This window comes from Erythrolamprus reginae, chromosome 5 (genome assembly GCF_031021105.1).
Source record: "Erythrolamprus reginae isolate rEryReg1 chromosome 5, rEryReg1.hap1, whole genome shotgun sequence".
In the NCBI taxonomy this organism is placed as follows: Eukaryota; Metazoa; Chordata; class Lepidosauria; order Squamata; family Dipsadidae; genus Erythrolamprus; species Erythrolamprus reginae.
This window is the reverse complement of record NC_091954.1, coordinates 22,495,724-22,517,327: the sequence shown is the minus strand read 5'-3', so window position 1 is coordinate 22,517,327 and position 21,604 is coordinate 22,495,724. Positions and strand designations below refer to the sequence as shown.

General features: G+C 42.4%; 1 protein-coding gene across 1 annotated transcript in view; it reads right to left on the bottom strand.

The window, feature by feature from the left end:
- Positions 1-21,604, bottom strand: part of LOC139167592 (microsomal triglyceride transfer protein-like) — a 37,524-nt gene that overhangs the window by 14,037 nt on the left and 1,883 nt on the right. The window contains exons 2-10 of the mRNA XM_070752213.1: positions 20,116-20,303; positions 18,249-18,377; positions 17,026-17,133; positions 15,676-15,792; positions 13,695-13,834; positions 13,213-13,363; positions 9,863-10,020; positions 7,859-8,027; positions 3-110 (exon numbers count right to left, since the gene is read on the bottom strand). Of these exons, the coding sequence (XP_070608314.1) occupies positions 3-110; positions 7,859-8,027; positions 9,863-10,020; positions 13,213-13,363; positions 13,695-13,834; positions 15,676-15,792; positions 17,026-17,133; positions 18,249-18,377; positions 20,116-20,303 (1,268 nt within the window). The remainder of the gene's footprint in view (positions 1-2; positions 111-7,858; positions 8,028-9,862; positions 10,021-13,212; positions 13,364-13,694; positions 13,835-15,675; positions 15,793-17,025; positions 17,134-18,248; positions 18,378-20,115; positions 20,304-21,604) is intronic.

Below are 21,604 nucleotides of genomic sequence, written 5' to 3'. Positions count from 1 at the left end.
ACCTCCAGGTCACATTGATTCATCTGACACAATTTGCCCACGAGACTGCCAATGATGGTGTTTCCTGTTTCCCAAGTGGCTTTATTTTGGCCTTTTTTGTTTAGTCTGTCCTATAAGAAAGAGAGAGAAGGGCCATGGCAGTGGATCTCTCTTCATTCAAGGGTGCATTAAAGCGGATTATCATCTCGAATGGAGTTGAACAATTGTGAAGAATTTAAGGGTGGGTTGTTTTTCTTTTTCTTTTTTGCACTCGGCATTTGATTGAGATGACAATACTGAAAATTCTCCAATCCAGATGCCCTCCCAGTAGTGTTAACTTCAATCTCCAGAAGGGGAGATGCCCAAGTTAGCAACATCTTGCAAATCTTGACTTGATTCCCAACTACTAAGCACAGTTGAACCTGATAGGTACTTGGATGGTAGATCCTCCCAGAACATTCAAAGGCTGTAGGGACTATTGAAAAGTCAAAGAAACATCCCATTAAGTTCAAAAATAGTAATTCAAACACACACAGTTGCAAAGTCAATAACACTGTTTTATCGAAAGGAAAATATGAGCCAAACACACTTTTAGTCAGTCAAAGTGCTCACCTTCAAAGCGACAGCCTTGAATGCTGTGAAGAACAATAAACAAACACAAAGCAGATAAAAGGCAGCTATAAAGACGTCACAGCCACCTTCCTTCAAGAGTTCTCAAGTCACAAACCTAACTATGATTTAGTTCAAAAGTCCTGGAAACAGTTTAAAGAGTCCTTGGAGAATCCTGATGCAAAGTACATGTCTCTCATTCACCGAACGGATAAACTTCCATGCCCAGAGGAAAGAACATTGACAATTTAACAGCAGCCCCATTAGCCTAATTTATGCCCAGCCACAGGTGATCTTCCTTATTTCCTGTAGTATTTACTCAGTTGCTCTTTCCTAAACATTGCCCTGCATCTGCGTACATCAATGAATGTCTCCTCTGCCAAATCCAGTGATGATAATGATGATGAATCACTCACCGGGCGTCTATCTAATGGGCTGCTTGCCATTACCTCCTCTGAGGATCCCACTTCACTTTCACTATCTGCTACAGATGCTTCGCTGTCAGAAGCAGTCGGCTGTAAAACTGGCTTCTGACAATGGGAGGATTCACCCACATCAACCCCCACAGTCCTTGGAGCAGGAGCTGGCCCAGAGCCAACCACAACAGAATAGAGCAATGCACATCTGACTCGCTGCTAAGAAAGCTACAGAAAACTGTATCCATGGAGTTGCCAAGAGCTCAAGGGAGTATTTACAGTCTGGAAAGACTCTTTTATGACAACAGACACTCATAAATAACTCAGGATCAACCTGGCAGGAGATCTCAGGTGAACCATACAGTAACTGTTCTATTCAACAGTTTTATACATCAGTGGTCCCCAATTCCCAGTCCACAGACCAGCACTGGTCCTTGGCTTGTTAACTGGGCAGCACAGCTGGAGGTGAGTGGCAGAAGAGCAAAAGCTGTACATGTATGGAATCCAGATCACATGCTCCTCAATGGGAAAATTATCTTCATGAAACCAGTCCCTGGTGCCAAAAACTTTGGGAGCCACTACTTTACAGTATATGATTTGGATGAAAGTGTGGAAAAGTTGCATATGCCATGGAGCTTGAAAGTGTACCTGTTGTTATGAAAACAGAGTGAAAGTTTGTAATGAATTTGGCAAGCTGAAAATACTAGGAGGAAATCAACAACATGAAATTCAAGAAGTGTTTGTCTGAATTATAATACAGATCTGTGGTAGACACCCATATTTCAGATTTATTTATTTATTATTTATTTATTATTTGGATTTGTATGCCGCCCCTCTCCGAAGACTCGGGGCGGCTCACAACAAGTGAAAACAAATCATAAATAATCCAATTAATTAAAATATTTAAAGATTTAAAAAAACCCATATACTAACAGACACACACACAAGCATACCATGTATAAATTAAACGTGCCCAGGGGGAGATGTTTAATTTCCCCATGCCTGACGGAAAAGGTGGGTTTTGAGGAGTTTACGGAAGGCAGGAAGAGTAGGGGCAGTTCTGATCTCCGGGGGGAGTTGGTTCCAGAGAGCCGGTGCCGCCACAGAGAAGGCTCTTCCCCTGGGGCCCGCCAACCGACATTGTTTAGTTGACGGGACCCGGAGGAGGCCCACTCTGTGGGACCTAATCGGTCGCTGGGATTCGTGCGGCAGAAGGCGGTCTCGGAGATATTCTGGTCCGATGCCATGAAGGGCTTTAAAGGTCATAACCAACACTTTGAATTGTGACCGGAAACTGATCGGCAGCCAATGCAGACTGCGGAGTGATGGTGAAACATGGGCATACCTGGGTAAGCCCATGACTGCTCTCGCAGCTGCATTCTGCACGATCTGAAGTTTCCGAACACTTTTCAAAGGTAGCCCCATGTAGAGAGCATTACAGTAGTCGAACCTCGAGGTGATGAGGGCATGAGTGACTGTGAGCAATGAGTCCCGGTCCAGATAGGGCCGCAACTGGTGCACCAGGCGAACCTGGGCAAACGCCCCCCTCGCCACAGCCGAGAGATGGTTTTCTAATGTGAGCTGTGGATTGAGGAGGACGCCCAAGTTGCGGACCCTCTCTGAGGGGGTCAGTAATTCCCCCCCCCCCCAGGGTAATGGACGGACAGATGGAATTGTCCTTGGGAGGCAAAACCCACAGCCACTCCGTCTTATCCGGGTTGAGCTTGAGTCTGTTGACACCCATCCAGGCCCCAACAGCCTCCAGGCACCGGCACATCACTTCCACCGCTTCGTTGACTGGGCATGGGGTGGAGATGTAAAGCTGTGCATCATCGGCATATTGATGATACCTCACCCCATGTCCTTGGATGATCTCACCCAGTGGTTTCATGTAGATGTTAAATAGCAAGGGGGAGAGGACCGACCCCTGAGGCACCCCACAAGGGAGAGACCTCGGAGCCGACCTCTGACCCCCCACTAACACTGACTGCAACTGGCCAGAGAGGTAGGAGGAGAACCACTGAAGCACAGTGCCTCCCACCCCCAACCCCTCCAACCAGTGCAGAAGGATACCATGGTCGATGGTATCGAAAGCCGCTGAGAGATCGAAGAGCACCAGGACAGAGGATAAACCCCTGTCCCGGGCCCGCCAGAGATCATCCATCAACGCGACCAAAGCGGTTTCCGTGCTGTAACCAGGCCTGAAAGCAGACTGCTGGGGACCTAGATAATCGGCTTCTTCCAAGGACCGCTGGAGCTGGAGTGCCACCACCTTCTCGACAACCTTCCCCATAAAGGGAAGGTTGGAGACTGGACGATAATTGTTAAGTACGGCTGGGTCCAGGGAAGGCTTCTTGAGGAGGGGGCGCAGGAGCGCTTCTTTATAGAGTGTTGGAAAAACTCCCCTCCCCAAGGAAGCATTGGTAATCTCCTGGGCCCAGCTCCGTGTCACCTCCCTGCTGGCCGAGACCAACCAGGAGGGACATGGATCCAGTAGACAGGTGGCGGAACTCACAGCTCCAATGGCCTTGTCCACTTCATCAGGTGTCACTAGATCAAACTCTTCCCAGACAGGTGGACAAGTACGTGCCCCAGTCACCTCGACTGACTCATTGTCAGTCGACTCTGTTTTACAATTGGAGTCGAGGTCGGCCCGGATCTGAGCGACTTTATCAGCGAAAAACGTGTTAAACTCCTCGGCGCTACTCTGCAAGGGCTCCCCAACTCCCCCCTGGTTAAGAAGGGAGCGGGTCACCCTAAACAGAGCGGCCGGGCGGGATTCTGCTGATGCAATCAAGGCGGCATGGTACGCGCATCTTGCCGCCTTGAGCGCCACTTTGTAAGTCTTAATAAAAGCTCTTACAAGTGTTCGATCAGATTCAGACCTACTCTTCCTCCATCGCTTCTCTAGACGTCTCTTTTGGCGTTTCAACTCCTGGAGCTCCTCGTTGAACCATGGGGCTCTACGGGGTCTAGCACCACGGAGAGGTCCCAAAGGCGCAATCCGGTCAAGAGCCTCCACAGCAGCCATATTCCAGGCCTCCGCAAGAGACTCCGCCGAACTGTGGATGAGTGCCTCTGGAATAACCCCAAGCGCCGTCTGAAAGCCCTCTGGGTCCATCAGGCGTCTGGGGCGGAACATCTTCATTGGTTCCGCCTCCCTGCGGGGAAGGATTGGAGCCAGGAAGTCAAGCCGTAGTAGAAAATGGTCTGACCATGACAAAGGCAATGCTTCTAAGCCCCTTAGTCTCAGACCATTTCTCAATTGCTCGGAAAGGAATACCATGTCAGGTGTGTGCCCTCCCTCGTGAGTCGGACCCTGTACTACTTGAGTCAGGTCTGTCTCAGGTCTGTACTACTTGAGTCACCCTGTACTACTTGAGTCAGGAGTTCATGGCTGTCATGGTGGCCATGAACTCCTGTGCCAACCCAGAGGTTTCGCCGAGTGACGGCAGGTTGAAGTCCCCCAGGACAATGAGTCCGGGGAACTCCACCGCCAACCCGGCTACCTCCTCGAGTAGCACAGGCAGGGCTTTTGACACGCAGCTGGGAGGCAGGTACGTGAGAAATAAGCGCACCTGGACCCCTAAGTCCAACTTCAACAAGAGAGACTCGCAACCCGCAATTTCCGGAGCAATGAGTCTACGCAGGCAAAGGCTCTCCCTGGCTATAATAGCCACTCCTCCCCCCCTTCCCTGGGGTCGAGGTTGATGCCATATCTGAAACCCGGCTGGGCAAATTTCAGAGAGAGGAACACCTCCCTCCGGGCCCAGCCAGGTTTCAGTAATACATGCCAGGTCGGCCTCCTCATCCAGGATCAGATCCCGGATGAGGAGAGCTTTATTTACCACCGACCTGGCGTTAAGCAGCAGCAACCTGAGTCCAGGGCCAGAGTTACACTCATCACCAGTACCCAAGATTGGGCTCACAGAGCCAGAACAAGGGACCGTTATTAAGCAACGGTCCCTCGTTCCCCTGGAACGGCTAGCTCTGTGGCCCCCGCCATATCTGCCTCTCCCCAGCAACACAGGGATATTCCGACCCTCTGCCACCCCAGAGATCGGTGCCCCTTCCTCTCCTGTCTCCCGAGCGTCAGGTGGGCCAAATCTATCATTCACACTACTATCAATCAACTCATCCATACCATAACCCCCCCCAACCCAATTATACCAATCATTCCATTTATACCCACAAGTATACTTATCCCAGTCATCCATTACTTAGCACCCCAATTATATTAAAAAACAATTAAATTAGTAACAGTATAAAATAGCAATTGATAAAAATTTAAAACACTAAAACATTAAAATTATACTTATATAAATATAGGATAAAAATTATAAATTAGTGATCAGTGGTCACCAACCTTTTGGGCACCAGGAATTGATTCTGTAAAAAAAACAATTTTTCCACAGACTGGTTTGTGTGTGTGTGATTTTGCATGTGCAGATGAAGCTTCACTCGTGCGGTCTGGTTCCTAATGGGCCATAGATCAGTACCCGTCGACAATCTGGGGGGAAGGGGGTTGGAGACCCCTGTTTCAGATTGAACACTGACATAGTGTACATTATCCAGGGCATGGTGATCAGGATCATGTGAGATATAAAAATATTATCTGATGAGTTAGATGGGTTTGGTCTGGGGCATATTAACAGAAGGAAGCAAATAATCTTCTACGACTATATGAGCCGCGATGGCACAGTGTTTAGAGTGCAGTACTGCAGGCTATTTCTGCTGACTGCCAGTTTGATTTGATTTGATTTTATTGGATTTGTATGCCGCCCCTCTCCATAGACTTGGGGCAGCTAACAACAGTAGTAAACAGCATATGACAATCCAATAAAAACAGTTAAAAACCCCTATTGTAAAACCAGACATAGATACAGACATACCATGCATAAAATTGTAAATGCCTAGGGGGAAAGAGTATCTCAATTCCCCCATGCCTGACGACAGAGGTGGGTTTTAAGAAGCTTACGAAAGGCAAGGAGGGTGGGAGCAATTCTAATCTCTGGGGAGAGTTGGTTCCAGAGGGTCGGGGCCACCACAGAGAAGGCTCTTCCCCTGGGTCCTGCCAAGTGACATTGTTTAGTTGACGGGACCTGGAGGAGACCCACTCTGTGGGACCTAACTGGCCGCAGGGATTCGTGCAGCAGAAGGCGGTCCCTGAGATAGTCCTGTCCGGTGCCATGAAGGGCAATTTGGCAATTCAAATCTCTTTAGGCTCAAGGTTGACTCAGCCTTCCATCCTTCCGAGGTGGGTAAAATGAAGACCCAAATTGTTGGGGGCAATATGCTGACTCTTTAATCCGCTTAGAACTGTAAAGCACTGAAAGGTGATATGTAAGTCTAAGTGCTATTGCTATTGGTACATCAAGACTGAATTGTAAAAGATGGAACAGATTTGATTTTTTTGAGTGGACCAACCGGAACCAATTGCTGAACATCACAAAGAAGCAGATATTAGTAGACCATTAGGGATAGAACTTAATCTTAAGAACCATTTTTTTCAATGGAATAGCTTCCCTTTAGAGACAAGGAGCTGGATCTCTGCTTGTCTGAGATATTGTAATATAATTTGTGCAGTGAAGTTTTTACTTGTTTTATTAATCTCATTAAGCTCTTTGCCATGGAATTATTCTCTTTCAATGTAGACAGCTCAAATATTCATCAGAAGGTACCCAAGTACTGAACAGAAAGCATCGGTGAATATATGGGACGACCATAGAAAAATCATTGTAGTGTTCTACTTTTGTCAAATTCAACATTTTGATCAAATCTGTATGCCATTCTTCTATGGGGCTGCTTAATATAATTGTTGCTGTGTGTTGTGCTTGGCTCTGGGCCAGATCCTGCTCCAAGGACTGTGGGGGTTGATGTGGGAGAATCCTCACATTATCAGAGGTCAGTTTTACTGCCAATAGCTTCCGACAGTGAAGCATCTATGTCAGGGGAAGATTCTGTAAGTGAAGCAGGATCAACGGAGGAGATAATTACAGGCAGCCCATTAGCTAATTACCCCATTAGTGAACCATCATCATCATCATTATCATCATTAGATTCAAAGGGAAAGGCATTCATAGATGTTCGCAGAAGCAAGTTGATGTCAAAGAAGGTTGATACACTGAGAGCCGCCCCAAGTTTTTGTGAGCTGCCCCGACTCTTCGGAGAGGGGCGGCATACAAATCTAATAAATTGTTATTATTATTAAGGAACAAATGCACAAGTATTATAGGAAATAAGGGAGAACACCTGTGGCTGGGGCAATTAGGCTAATGGGGCTGCTGATAAATTGCCAGTGTTGTTGCCTCTCGGCGTGGGAGTTTATCCGTTTTATGAGAGAGAGAGACTTGTGGTTTGCTTTGGGATTTACAAAGACTTTTGTGAACAGCTTCAGGATTTTCAAGGACTTTGTGGAACAATTCACAGTTAAGTCTCAGTGTGAGGACTCTTGAAGGGGGTGGCTGTGACGTCTTCACAGCTGCCTTTTATTTGCTTTGCTTTTGTTTTATGTTTTTCACAGCATTCAAGGCTTGTGGTGTGTGGGAGAACACTTTAGCTGATTAAAAGTGCATTTTGGACAGTATTTTCCTTTTGATAAACTAACTTTACTTTACAAATGTGTGTGTTTGAATTTCTCCTTTGGACTTTATTGGGGGCTTGTAAAGTGAAGCCCGCATAACACTATGTAACTTGGGCATCTCACAGCCATATCAAAATCTTTGCCTAGATCCATGCATCCATCCATTTTCATTCATTCACTCACTTAAAAGTAAAAGGAGGTAAAAGCAATATCGAACCATCAAGATATGGAAAGAGCAGTAGAGCAAATAGCAGAAATGACTTGGACTTACAAGCACCAGACTGAAAAGTTCCTTGGAAGGACGAGGAGACAAAGCTGCAGCATAGAGGAAGTTTTCCAGCAAGGACATTTGCTTTCTACCCTGCAAATCCATAAATTCAGTCACTGCTATTAAGGAAGGTGTTGAATGGGCAGCTATTGCAGCTTCAATGTAGAAGGGTCTAAAATTGGGATAAGGCAAAAATTTAAAATATTGAGATAGCCGAGGATAGAATGATTACGTTCAGGGTGTCTGCAGAATTAGTTAATGTTGTGTCTGGTAGACAGTTAGGTTTAGTTACCCGCCCTTATTCTTTGGGTGGGAAAATACACATACCTGATTGGTTGGCCCAGCCTGGCAGCAAGAATATAAATAGCTGCCAGGCACGGCCATGTTCGTTGTTGTTGTTGTTGTTGTTGTTTTTAAATAAATTTTATTGATTTTATAAGTTTACAAAAAACAAACGTATAACAGTGCACAGTGCATGTGCCCATCACCAAACAACACACACCCCCCATCACCCCCACCACCCCTATAGATGGATTCAAAGACTTTTGAATTATTTGTCTATCTATTGATCCTTGGCTCTATCTTGAACGCTTTTTTTTTTTACTAAAAGAGTGATTGTAGTTTATTTTTCGTATTTACATCACAGATTCTACTTAACATATAATCTTTTACCTTGTTCCATCGCACCATCAGCTTCTCTAGTTTATTCTCATCAAAATTATTTAATCTTATTTCCATAATTTCAAAATGTATGTAATCCACCATGTACCAATACCAATTCTGTAGTGTCCATTTTGTAGAGTCTTTTCATCCTAATACTATCACCGCTTGAGCACTTTCCAATGCTACAGTTTTAATTTCTTTAGATTCTCCTAGTTCCCTATATTTAATTAAGATTTCGTTGTTGTTGTTATAAGCTCTGTTCCAGTAACCGTTGCGTTATTGCTCTGTACTTAATAAACAATTCTTAAAAGTTTTGAATTGTTAAGTTTAGGGGTACAATATCTGCAGGGTGATAAGAATTATGATGGCAGCCAAAGGTATACCATCAAAGTCGCATTGCACACATATGAAAAGGGTGTGGAACTTTGATTACTTGCTTATGAGTTTTACTTTTTTGATACTTCCCTGCAAGTACCACACATTCATTTCCTAAACTAATTAATCAGCACTTGCTTTAAATTTCTGTAAAAAGGGAATAGCAGTACTTTGGATGTCCTCAGGAAAGTGAAAATAATAATAAGGCATTGACAAATCACCACACACACACAAAATATTACTTGGAACAGCTTATATCAGTGATGGCAAACCTTTTTTGGTTCGTATGCCAAAAGGATGTGTGTGTGTGCCAGCACATATGCCTGTGCCCATACCCATTCCCTCTTCTTGATGCATGTGCACCATCCTCACTGCCCATACATATGTGCACAACCCCACCCCCATTGCACGGTTCCTGCACCATGCAGACAGGCCTCACTGGAGCCTGGGATGGTGAAAAAACAGCAAACCGAAAGTTCAGAAAAAACAATTTCTGGTTTGTGCATTGTGCTGTTTTTTGCCCTCTGAGGCTTCAGGAAGCTTCCCTGAAGCCTCTGGAGTGCAAAATACAGCACAACGGGCAAACTGGAGGTCTGTTTTTCCAAACTTGCGGTTTGCCTGTTAGGCCATTTTTTGTACTCCGGGACTTTAGGAAGCTTCCCTGAAGTCGCCAGAGGGCAAAACGGTCGTCCCCAAGGCTGAAAATCAGCTGGCCAGCACGCTCGTGCGTGCTGGAGATGACAGAGGCTAATGCCTCACATGCCCTCCAATATGGCTACATGTGCCACCTGTGGCATATGTGCCATAGGTTCACCATCGGTTTACATCCAGCAAAGATAGTGGTAACAACATCAAACAAGAACAACTGATTATCCCAGGTCCTTGGGGATAAAAATGCCAAATCCAATCTAAATATCTGGTCAACTGTGCAACAAACCATAATAGGAATAATAATTTTCCTTTACTTACAACATACTCTCTGGAGCTTTTTTCAGTAGTAAAAGGATATCTTTCTTCTTGGCACTACGCAGCATCTGCACAACTCTGGAAAAATGCCAAGTAGTTGATGCTTTAGAGAGATCAAGTTTGATCTTCTTTTTGGCAAATGTTTTCAAGTAGGATCTGAGCTGAAAGAACAAGAACAATTTGCAGTGCCCTCTAGCTAATCAAACATTCTTGCCACTATAAAACATAAGATATTTACAGCCTTATGAACAATTCAAACTAAGTAAAGAGGTAGCCCTCAACTTATGACCCCCACTGAGCGCAAAAAATTCATTGCTAAAAGAGAAATTTGTTCAGTGTCCCATTTTATGACCTTTTTTTGCCATGTTTGCTAAGTGAATCACTGCAGTTGTTAAATTAGTAATCCAGTTATTAAGCGAATGTGCCTTTCCTCTTGTTAGACGTTGGCAAAAGATGGTAATGTGACCCCAGGAAACTGCAACTGTCATAGACATGAACCAATTGTGAAGCATCTGAATGTAAATCATATGACCACGGGAATACTGCAATGGTCCTAAAGTGTGAAAAATGGTCATAAGTCACTTTTTTCAGTGTCGTTGAACAGTAGCTAAACAAACTGTTTTAAGTCAAGGACTACCTGTATTCAAACCAAAGAAATTATACATGAATGTGTGAAATGTGTGAACGTGTGAATTTCTATTCCATTCCATTCCATTCTATTCTATTCTATTCTATTCTGTTCATCTTCCCCTTTGTAGATTGCCCTGTGGTCTGAGAATGTTCATCATTCTCATTGATATTCCTGGAGCCGTCTGTAATATGGTAAATGATTTAGCTTTACTAGATAAATGGTCAAAGCAATGGAAACTGCAGTTTAATGTTTCCAAATGTAAAATAATGCACTTGGGGAAAAGGAATCCTCAATCTGAGTATTGTATTGGCAGTTCTGTGTTAGCAAAAACTTCAGAAGAAAAGGATTTAGGGGTAGTGATTTCAGACAGTCTCAAAATGGGTGAGCAGTGCAGTCAGCCGGTAGGGAAAGCAAGTAGGATGCTTGGCTGCATATCTAGAGGTATAACAAGCAGGAAGAGGGAGATTATGATCCCGCTATATAGAGTGCTGGTGAGACCACATTTGGAATACTGTGTTCAGTTCTGGAGACCTCACCTACAAAAAGATATTGACAAAATTGAACGGGTCCAAAGACGGGCTACAAGAATGGTGGAAGGTCTTAAGCATAAAACGTATCAGGAAAGACTTAATGTACTCAATCTGTATAGTCTGGAGGACAGAAGGAAAAGGGGGGACATGATTGAAACATTTAAATATGTTAAAGGGTTAAATAAGGTCCAGGAGGGAAGTGTTTTTAATAGGAAAGTGAACACAAGAACAAGGGGACACAATCTGAAGTTAGTTGGGGGAAAGATCAAAAGCAACATGAGAAAATATTATTTCACTGAAAGATTAGTAGATCCTTGGAACAAACTTCCAGCAGACGTGGTTGGTCAATCCACAGTAACTGAATTTAAACATGCCTGGGATAAACATATATCCATCCTAAGATAAAATACAGAAAATAGTATAAGGGCAGACTTGATGGACCATGAGGTCTTTTTCTGCTTTCAGACTTCTATGTTTCTATGTTTCTATCAGACAAGAATTGTAAGGATTATCATGAACTCCTATAAATCATATAAAAACTTTCTTTGCATCCTTTCTGATACATTCAAAGTAATCTGCCAATGAATGTGAAATGATGTCAAAAGAAGCATAGCCAAGGAAAGTTCAATGCCCATATTCCTAGTTAGAGGAACTGGGCATGGCTAGTCTAGGGAAGAGAAGGACCAGGGGAGACATGATAGCAGCATTCATTCCGAGGGGCTGCCACAGAGAGGACGGGGTCAAACTATTTTCCAAAGCACCCGAAGGCCAGACAGGGAATAATGGATGGAAACTGAAGAAGGAGACATTCAACCTGGAAATAAGGATAAATTTCCTGACAGTGAGAGCAATCAACCAATGGAACAGCTTGGCTTCAGAGGTTATGGGAGCTTCATCACTTTAAAGAAAAGTTTAGACTGCCATTTGTCAGAAATGGTATAGGGTCTCCTGCTTGAGAGGGAGGTTGGATTAAGAAGACTTAGAAGATCCCTCCCAACTCTGTTAATCTGTATGCCTGGTAGACCTGTAAGAAGATCTGCATATCTGGATGAAGAGCGAGGAAGAACTTCATCTTAAATATTTTCATTTCAAAACCAGGGAAGGGTTCTTCTAAATCATTTTCATTGAAGCTTGCACAGCCCCAACAAATGCTCTACCCTCCACATCGGCAAAAAGAATCCAAACCGCACATACGAACTGAATAAACAATCTCTCACGGCCAACCCACACTCAGTAAAAGACCTTGGAATACTAATATCGAATAACCTAAGTGCTAAAGCCCACTGCAACAATATCGCCAAAAAGGCTTCTAGAGTTGTTAACCTGATCCTATGCAGCTTCTGCTCAGGCAATCTCACACTACTCACAAGAGCCTACAAAATGTTTGCCAGACCCATCCTAGACTACTGCTCATCTGTCTGGAACCCATACCCCATCTCAGACATCAACACCCTTGAAAATGTCCAAAGATATTTCACCAGAAGAGCCCTTCACTCCTCCACTCGAAACGGAATATCCTACGAAAATAGACTAACAATCCTGGGCCTAGAAAGCCTAGAACTACGGCGCCTAAAACACGATTTGAGTATTGCTCACAAGATCATATGCTGCAACATCCTACTGGTCAATGACTCCTTCAGCTTCAACCGCAACAACACAAGAGCACGCAACAGATTCAAACTTAATATGAACCGCTCCAAACTTGACTGTAAAAAATATGACTTTAACAATCGAGTTATCGAAGCGTGGAACTCATTACCGGACTCAATTGTGTCAACCCCTAACCCCCAACATTTCTCACTTAGACTCTCCACGATTGAACTCTCCAGGTTCCTAAGAGGCCAGTAAGGGGCGTACATAAGTGCACTGGTGTGCCTTTCGTCCCCTGTCCAATTGTCTTTCCTTTCTCTCACTTATCATATATATTTTCTTTCTTTCATATATCCTCTCCTCTAAGTTCACTTTACCCTTATATATATTACTACATGTCTATTTTTCTTCCTATGTATTGGACAAATGAATAAATAAAATAAATAAATAAAATAAATATACATTATATCTTAGCATCTTTTTGGTGTTCTTGCATTTGGGTTTCAACTCCCATTATAGATTGTTTGGAAATTATGACGGGCACATTCAGACGATGTCAGAACAGCCGTCTAAACTAAGATTAAAATTTCTGTCTCACTCACCGTTGGGCACTCACTGCAGATCCTTTTGAATGGCTGGCTTGTTATGTTAATGGGCTGAGGTTTCCCCAGGAGAGAGTTCAAAGTTTTCTGAAGATTCTTTCCAGGTAATTCTTTGGATCCAGGCATTTGAGTCAGAAATTCAAGATGTTGCCTAGGGAGAAAAGGGAGAGGCTGGTAACTGGACCTTTAGTTTTAAATACAGGAAGTCTTCAACTTATGACCAGAACTGAGCCCCAAATGTATGTTGCTAAGTGAAGCAGAAATTAGTTTTGCCCCGTTTTGCAATCTTTCTTGTTAAGCAAATCAGTGCAGTAGTTGTGTTAGTAACACGGTGGTGAATTTGGCTCCCCCATTGCTTGTCAGAAGGTTTGCAGGGAGTTGGACTAGAAGACCTCCAAGGTCCCTTCCAACTCTGTTATTTTGCTATTCTGTTAGACGTCCCTAAGTTGCAGATCAGCTGAATGAACCCCTACAAAATTAACCTGGAGGTGATATCGACTCCAACAGACGACTTTATGCCTTGATAAATTATATGATTTTCCTCAGATGAGGCTGACTTCATGAGATTTCCTTCCATAACATAATGGCTTTTACTTGTGGGATGCCACAGGAGTCTAAAAATCTGTGAAAAGAACAGAAACATGACCAGTTTGCATTTTCCAACAGGAGAGAATATATGTAGCTCAGAATTGAACTGTGGGATCCTTGGTGCTCTCTGAGTTTGGTTGTTTGCTTGCAGATGTTTCATTACCTGATTGGGTAACAATATCACCAGTGCTCCAATGCTGTTATCAGGCTACGTAATAAAATGTCAGCAAGTGAATAAATAAGCTCAGAGAGCACCAAACACCCTCACATACTGCATTCTGGTGGGAAGAAATGCAAAAACTCGATCCATAGGCTGATTGTCAAACATTACTTTTAAAAAAAACCAGAGCCATAGAGTGATAATGGTCAAAAGTGTCTGATTTATGTCCTTAAAAATAGAAGTGGTCATGTTACACCATCAGTAACCTTTCAGTTTGTTGTGGTTAGCTCTGGCCCAGCTCCTGCCCCAAGGACTGTGGATGTGGGGGAGACATCCACATACTGCAGGCTTGGTTTGCCCCCGGTGGAATCTGAAGATGAAGGCTCCTCTGACCAAGAAGACATGAGTGACAGGGAGGAGGAGAGTGTGGCAGACACCTCAGAAGGAGATCAATTATAAGGATTCAGAACAAGAGTTAATGATACAGCCATGCATGCGGAGAGCGATGCATAGGCAGCAACAACTGAGAGATTATTATCAAAGAAAATGAGGCCACCTGTGGTTGGGTGGGGCTGTGGTAATTAGTGAGGCTGCTATAAATAGCAGCTTGTGGGTTTGGCCATTGTGGAGGATTATCTGATCATTGTGTTTCATGACTGCTTTACTGACTGACTTTTTGTGTGCTGATTTTTCCCTGCTTTGAAACTAAACCAGAGCAAAGTGTGTTTCACTTTGTGAAAGAAGAAGGACTGTGAATTGCCTCACAGCTGCAAGCTAAGTATCACAGGACTGATAAGGGACTTGTACAAATTACCAGTTTGTTTGGAGACAAGTGCTCTTTGCTATACCAAAAGACGGCTTAGTTTAAGTGAATTTTCATTATAAAGAACATTGTTTTGAATTTTCAAACGTGTGTGTGTCTGAAATTTGTACCTGTGAATTTTTGGGAGGATTCTACCAGAGAGCCCGACAGAACACAGTTTAGGAAATTACAGACTGTAAATTTGTAAATTACAAAGTCAGTTGTGCTTTCTTCTGTGTGGATGTGTGTGCGTGGTTTAACAACCAAAAAATAGGGGCTCTAGGACATGACAAATGGATCAGACCTGGCTTCTCATAAAGCAATAAACCAAATTAAATATCATAAGTTGCTTCAATACCTTTATTTCAATGTGCTCCAAATAAGGTTTGAAACCCCCCAAATAAATATTGATTTAAGAGTACTTAGAAGCCTGGGCCTGTTTGGCAAAAATAAAAATAAAAATCGTATTCCTGGCTTCAGATTTCAAGAAAAGATAACAAAATGTATATGACAAAATTAGAAAAGGAGGTAGCACAAGATAAATGATATATACCAAAACAAAACAGATAAATAATTAAGAATTTTGATTAAGAATTTGGCAATTGATACTATATTGCATTGTATTCTAATTTGAAGTTATGTGAATTTGTATTTCTGTAAGGTGTGGAGGAAAAAAATTAAAAAATTATACCTGGAAAAAAAGAAGAAAGGATAACATTGCTGGGTGGGTTAGTTTTATTTGTAGGTTATGAAAGATGAATGAAATTTGAGGTTTGTCCACCGACAACTTTTCTGATCATAGTAAACCAAGATAAATGAGAACTTACATCATGGGGGAAGAGTTCTAATAGACAGACTATAGTATATCTGAAATATGTATAACCCATAATGTGATAAAAAGAAATTCACTTGCTTTGTTAGCTGTGCTGAATCCAAATTTCGGTCTTATGCAGCTCTGTAGGTCTTTTGTTTTCAAAACAGTATCCTTAGAGACAGCATAGGTAACCTGACATCTCCCAGAAATGTCCTCCTAAACAATAAAAATGGGTGTACTGTGATTAAAATAGCAGATGTATCATTAGCCCTTTATATAATTCAAACATCTTTTTTGCTTTGTATTGCTTTTTTGAAAAAAGATTTTACCTATGAAATTCTGGCTATTTTGCATGTACTGTGTTGGATTGCTTGTTATAAAACAGATTCTTCTGGGTTGAATGTATATTAAATCCCCTTTATTCCAATGTGTTCCAGACTTAGAGATTCCCACACAAAATGCAGAAATTCCCACACAAAACGAAACTGATTCTCTAGGATCTGGAAATAGTCGTCCTTGTTTTTAGAAACAAAAGAGTATCTGAGAAGGGTAAACCAGTTATGACCTGTTTCTGTGTGAAAGTGTAGGATTTGCCCTGTGATTTCATATTGTAATTTTAGGGACTTTTTTTGTCATTTGGGTTTAGCAACACATGCCTGTAATAAGTGCCGTTTATTCAGTGTTTACATTTTTCCTGTTTCTGGAAGCATAATCTAGAATGATTATATTGTTTTACTATTGATGACTTTGCCTTTGCCCTAGCTGTGGTTTATATGTTTATTGTCTTTGCTTGTTTCTGTTTTGTGCTTTTGAAAAATATTGTTAGCTGTGCAGAGTACTGGATTTAAGAAAAGCAGCCCATATGAATGGAAATCAATGAATTGAATGAATGATCATTATGGATCAGTATTGTTCAAATAATCATGAACCTAAGCCAGAAGGCCTGACTTATTTCAATGTATGAAAACACTCTTTAGCCAACGTGAAGTGTAGTTAGAATCAGTATTCAGGTAAAATGACAGGCTTGTTAATACAGGTGGTCATCAATTTATGAACAGACATATGACTTACAAAGTTATGACAGACTCCAATGATACTTATAATCCAGTTCTGAAATTCTGACAGTCATTCTCCATAGCCATGTGACTTGGAAACCAGCCTACATTTAGAGTATTTTGTAGTATGTTATGGTCTCATGATCAGAATTTACAACATTTTTGTTGAAGCATTTACTTCCCCAGAGCAAACAATGGCTTCACTTAATGACCATGGAGTCATTTAATGATCATTTGCTTAATCGGGCCTGTTATGTGGGTGACTGGCTTTATGACCATTACGACTTATGACTGTAAATGGGCAAGGTCCATTATGGTTGTAAATGGAGGACTACCTGTAGAGAGATGTCAGAATTGAAGATGCTATGCCATTCAGTGAAACCTTACATTGTACCTCAGTCATTGTTCCAGAATGGGTCTGAAATTGGAGAAGGCTGAGAAGACCTCGCTTTAATTCCAAAGTTAAAGCATTCTCTTCTTTGGCTATGTAAAAAGCTTCGACCTGCAAGGTGAAAGTCAACTTTTAGAGGCATGTCCAGAGGTGGGCATTACATAATTTGTTTATGTATTTATTAGATTTCTATGCCACCCTTTTCCTGAGACTGAGGGTGGTTTACAATAAGACAAGTACAAAATATGCGAGATATCTAACGTTTAAAATACTAAAAAGCCCATTAAATCTAGAATCACATAAAATATAGCAAGAGTCATATTCTAAAAACCTAATTCATTTAAAAAACCAATCATCCACATCCATACTAGCATACATTATCATAATGTAAAAACGGGTTCTCTCAGAACTGAAAATGTGAATTTGCTCATGTAGGCAGCACCAAAAACATGGATTATATAGGACGTGATAGTCCCAGGGCAGGTGAGCGGACCCAACCATTGGTCAGAACTACCGGTTCACCCAAACCAGTGCAAACCAGAAGCAGTCCACCTCTGGGCATGCCTAAGAAAGAACAACAAAGTGAACAAGGGATGCATAGTAGGATATAATGGCAGGAAGGACCCAGATCAAGTGAAGAGGCATCCACAATTTGCTGTGGTAACTCCCTTCCTCCTCTTGTTCTCTCCCTGTGTTAGAGGAGTTAGCTGAGGATTTCAGGACCTGTCATCCAGGGGTGGGCTGCTGCCTGGACAGGGGGGAACTCAGTGGGGTAGCAAAAATGGAGTTCCATCCCAGAGCACCCAATTAGCACTGAAAGTTGAAAGAAAATGCAGGGCATCCTGCATAAGCCATGCCCACACTGTGGTAGTAAAAATTTTGGTAGCCCTGCACTATCTCAATTCAACTGGAGGGCAACTTATTGGGGAAGGTGGGATGTGAATATGGAGCAATTGATGCATTCGGTAGTAGCAGAATCAGGAGCTACCCATTGATATTAATCTTACTCCCATTAAAAAAAATAGCAATGCTCGTCCATCCAAAAAAGGAGTGACTTCTTACTAAGCACAGTAACATTCTTGTGTATTGAAAGCTATGGTCTCAATACGCAGTTGAGGATGGATGCCCAGAAAAATGTGCTTGAACATGAAGCTGAAATCAGCACGAAACAAGTCCGAATGAAAAGGGGCCATCAGCTGCTTGTAGGTAGAGAAATATTTACATACCTTTCCCTTATTCCAATGGAGGAAAAATGGTTCCTGGAGTTCGGTAGTATTCTGTGAGCCTTTTACAGAATGGCCTTGGCTACTCTGATCCTCCTTTTCCAAATCTTGATTGATGCGTAAGTTATGGAACTAAATCCGCAAAATGAGTGGAATAAAATTGGGACACTTCAAATCATCAATAACATTATGAGGTGAAAACTGTGTCATAAAGCAGTATACAAGAATGCAGTTTCAAGCAAAGAGTTAGATCAGATTTTAAAAGAAGGAAGTTTGAAGCCCTGGTTTACTGTTGCTAAATAAGTAGACTTGCATTACGCATAATTAGTTTAGTCTGCGGAGAGGGGCGGCGTACAAGTCTAATAAATTAAATTAAATTAAATTAAATTACATCAAGATGCTGACCTGGAAACCAGGAGACAGGGAGTTCTAGTCTTGTTTTAGTTATGAAAACCAGCTGGGTGACTTTGGCCAGTCTATCTATCTATCTATCTATCTATCTATCTATCTATCTATCTATCTATCTATCTATCTATCTATCTATCTATCTATCTACCGTGTTTCCCCGAAAGTAAGACAGTGTCTTACTTTCTTTTTATCCCCAAAAGCCCCACTATGTCTTACTTTCGGGGTATGTCTTATATTGGAAAAAATTTGTCGAATTTTTTGTTTTAACCATAAAATTAACATTTATTAACAACCTGAACAGACGGAGGCGGCAGACGCGGTGACGTATGGAGGGGGGGGGGCGCGGAAGTGGGCAGGAGGCAGCGCTCATTAAGATCAGAGGGAGGTGGCAGACGCGGCGACGTATGGAGAGGGGGACGGCGCAGGCGTGGGCAGGAGGTGGCGCGCAGCTAGATGAGAGGGAGGCGGCAATACCCCCGTGTTTCCCCGAAAGTAAGACATATGTCTTACTTTCGGGGTACGGCTTATATTAGCCGACCCCCCTGAAACCCCTGATACATCTTACAATCAGGGGTGTCTTACTATCGGGGAAACAGGGTATCTATCTATCTATCTATCTATCTATCTATCTATCTATCTATCATCTATCATCTATCATCTATCATCTATCATCTATCTATCTATCTATCTATCTATCTATCTATCTATTTATTGGATTTGTATGCCACCCCTCTCCGTGGACTCAGGGCGGCTAACAACAGTGATAAAAACAGCATGTAACAATCCAATACTAAAACAACTAAAAAACCCTTATTTATAAAACCAAACATACATACAAACATACCATGCATAAATTGTAGAGGCCTAGGGGGAAAGAATATCTCAGTTCCCCCATGCCTGACAGCAGAGGTGGGTTTTAAAGAGCTTATGAAAGGCGAGGAGGGAGGGGCAATTCTAATCTCTGGGGGGAGTTGGTTCCAGAGGGCCGGGGCCACCACAATCCCACCTCATTGGATTGTTGTGGGGAAAATAGGAGGAGGAGGGAGAAATATGCCTATCTGTTGCCTTGAGTTACTTACAAATTATTATTATTATTATTATTATTATTATTATTATTATTATTATTATTATTTAGACTCGGGGTGGCATACATGGTGGGTTAAATTTTTAATAAATGAAAGCTATCTTTTTGGCAAATAGTTCTTTAGAAGGAATGAAGGAATGAAGAAGTAGCTTTTGAGTGGAATTAAATAAAAACAAAGGACCTGTAGCAGGGCTGTCAAACTTCCGGTCCGTGGCCAGATGTCTCACATGCCCACAACCAGTTTATTGAAGGGGAAAGAAGGCCCGATATGTCATGTGACGCCACCGTGACGACTTGAGTTTGACATTCCTGGTCTATAGAATGGCCATGTTTTCCTCAGAAGCTGAAAAACCAAGAAAACAGAAGAGCTGTACTAACTTGGATTTGGAGCAGTTGTTCGCCTGCATTGCTGGTGTTGCTCCACAAGAGATTGACATCAACCACAGCTTCTGCATGAAGTCTGCTCCTCTGCAAAGTTGGCCTGGATAGGAAACTTAGTTGGCTATCTAGTGAGTATCGGTACTGATAGAGAATTCCTGAGCCGAAAGAAGGTGTTTCCAAGTTTCCTGTAAAAAATAAAAAAAGTTCCAAACTGATGTAACGTGGAAGCTTTTAAATAAGATATTGAGTCATTGATACTATTATTGATACATGGCAATTGAGTCATTGATAAGTGAGAAAAGAATGGTTAGTCTGAGTTCATTTATTTTTCTAAGCCATTTTTTTTGTCTTAATCATATGTTTATTGAATAAGCTGGAAATGGCTTCACACAACAGGCTACGTCTGAGCAAGCATTGTGCCATTAAAACAACATACACAATTTAATGTCCTCAACAACATAGCTTGCTGGAAGAATGGTCAACGTTTCCTGTACCCTTAGTATTACGTCAAAAACTATGTGTCAACATTTTACTATGAAACCCACACTGAATATAATGCCTTCCCTAATTACCATCAATAGCTATTTAGCTTTAGGAGAAAATAACACAGATGCAGAAAGACACAACTGTCAAACTCCTGTCCTCCAAATGTTTTGAAACTCATCTGCTCTAATCCTAAAATAGCTGAGATCCAGCACATTTGGAGGTCAACAGATAGGGAAAAGATGTGTTTGTGATCAATGTGTCAAAGGTTTTGTTTATTACTATGAAATTTGTGTTTGTAGGTATATGTGACATACTACGGTATATATATTGCAATCATGACGGTTGATGTGGTATAGTGATTATAAGTGCCAGGAGTAGAAATCAGGAGAGTTTAAGTACCTTAGAACTATGGTATATATATCTCTCTTTCTCTTTCTTTCTTTCTTTCTTTCTTTCTTTCTTTCTTTCTTTCTTTCTTTCTTTCTTTCTTTCTCTCTCTCTCTCTCTCTGTCTGCCTATCTATCTACCTACCTACTATCATCTGTCTGTCTTTCATTCCGTCCATCCATCTATTTATCTATCTATCACTTATCTACAGTAGAACCCCGACTTACGAGATTAATTGGTGCCGGAAGGAGGCTCGTAAGTCGGAAAGCTCGTATGATGAAACATTGTTTCCCATAGGAAACAATGTAAAGTCAATTAATCCATGCAACAACAAAAAACCCCGCTGCCTCCCGGCTGTCACCTTTTAAAACAGCCCGGGGGCTGTTTTAAAAGGTGACAGCCGGGCAGGGGGGGGGCTTCCCAGCAGCCAGCTTCCAAGCAAAGGGGGGAAAGGAGCGGGCGGGGGAAAGGGGGCAAACCCCACCATCGGTGTGATTGCGACTCCCCTCCCGTGGCTGCTGTTGAGGCGGCAGCGGCATCAGCCTCCGGCGCGCGGCTCTCTCTCCATTCTTCTCTTTCCCCCTCTCGGGCTCCGAATGCGGCAGCGGGAAGA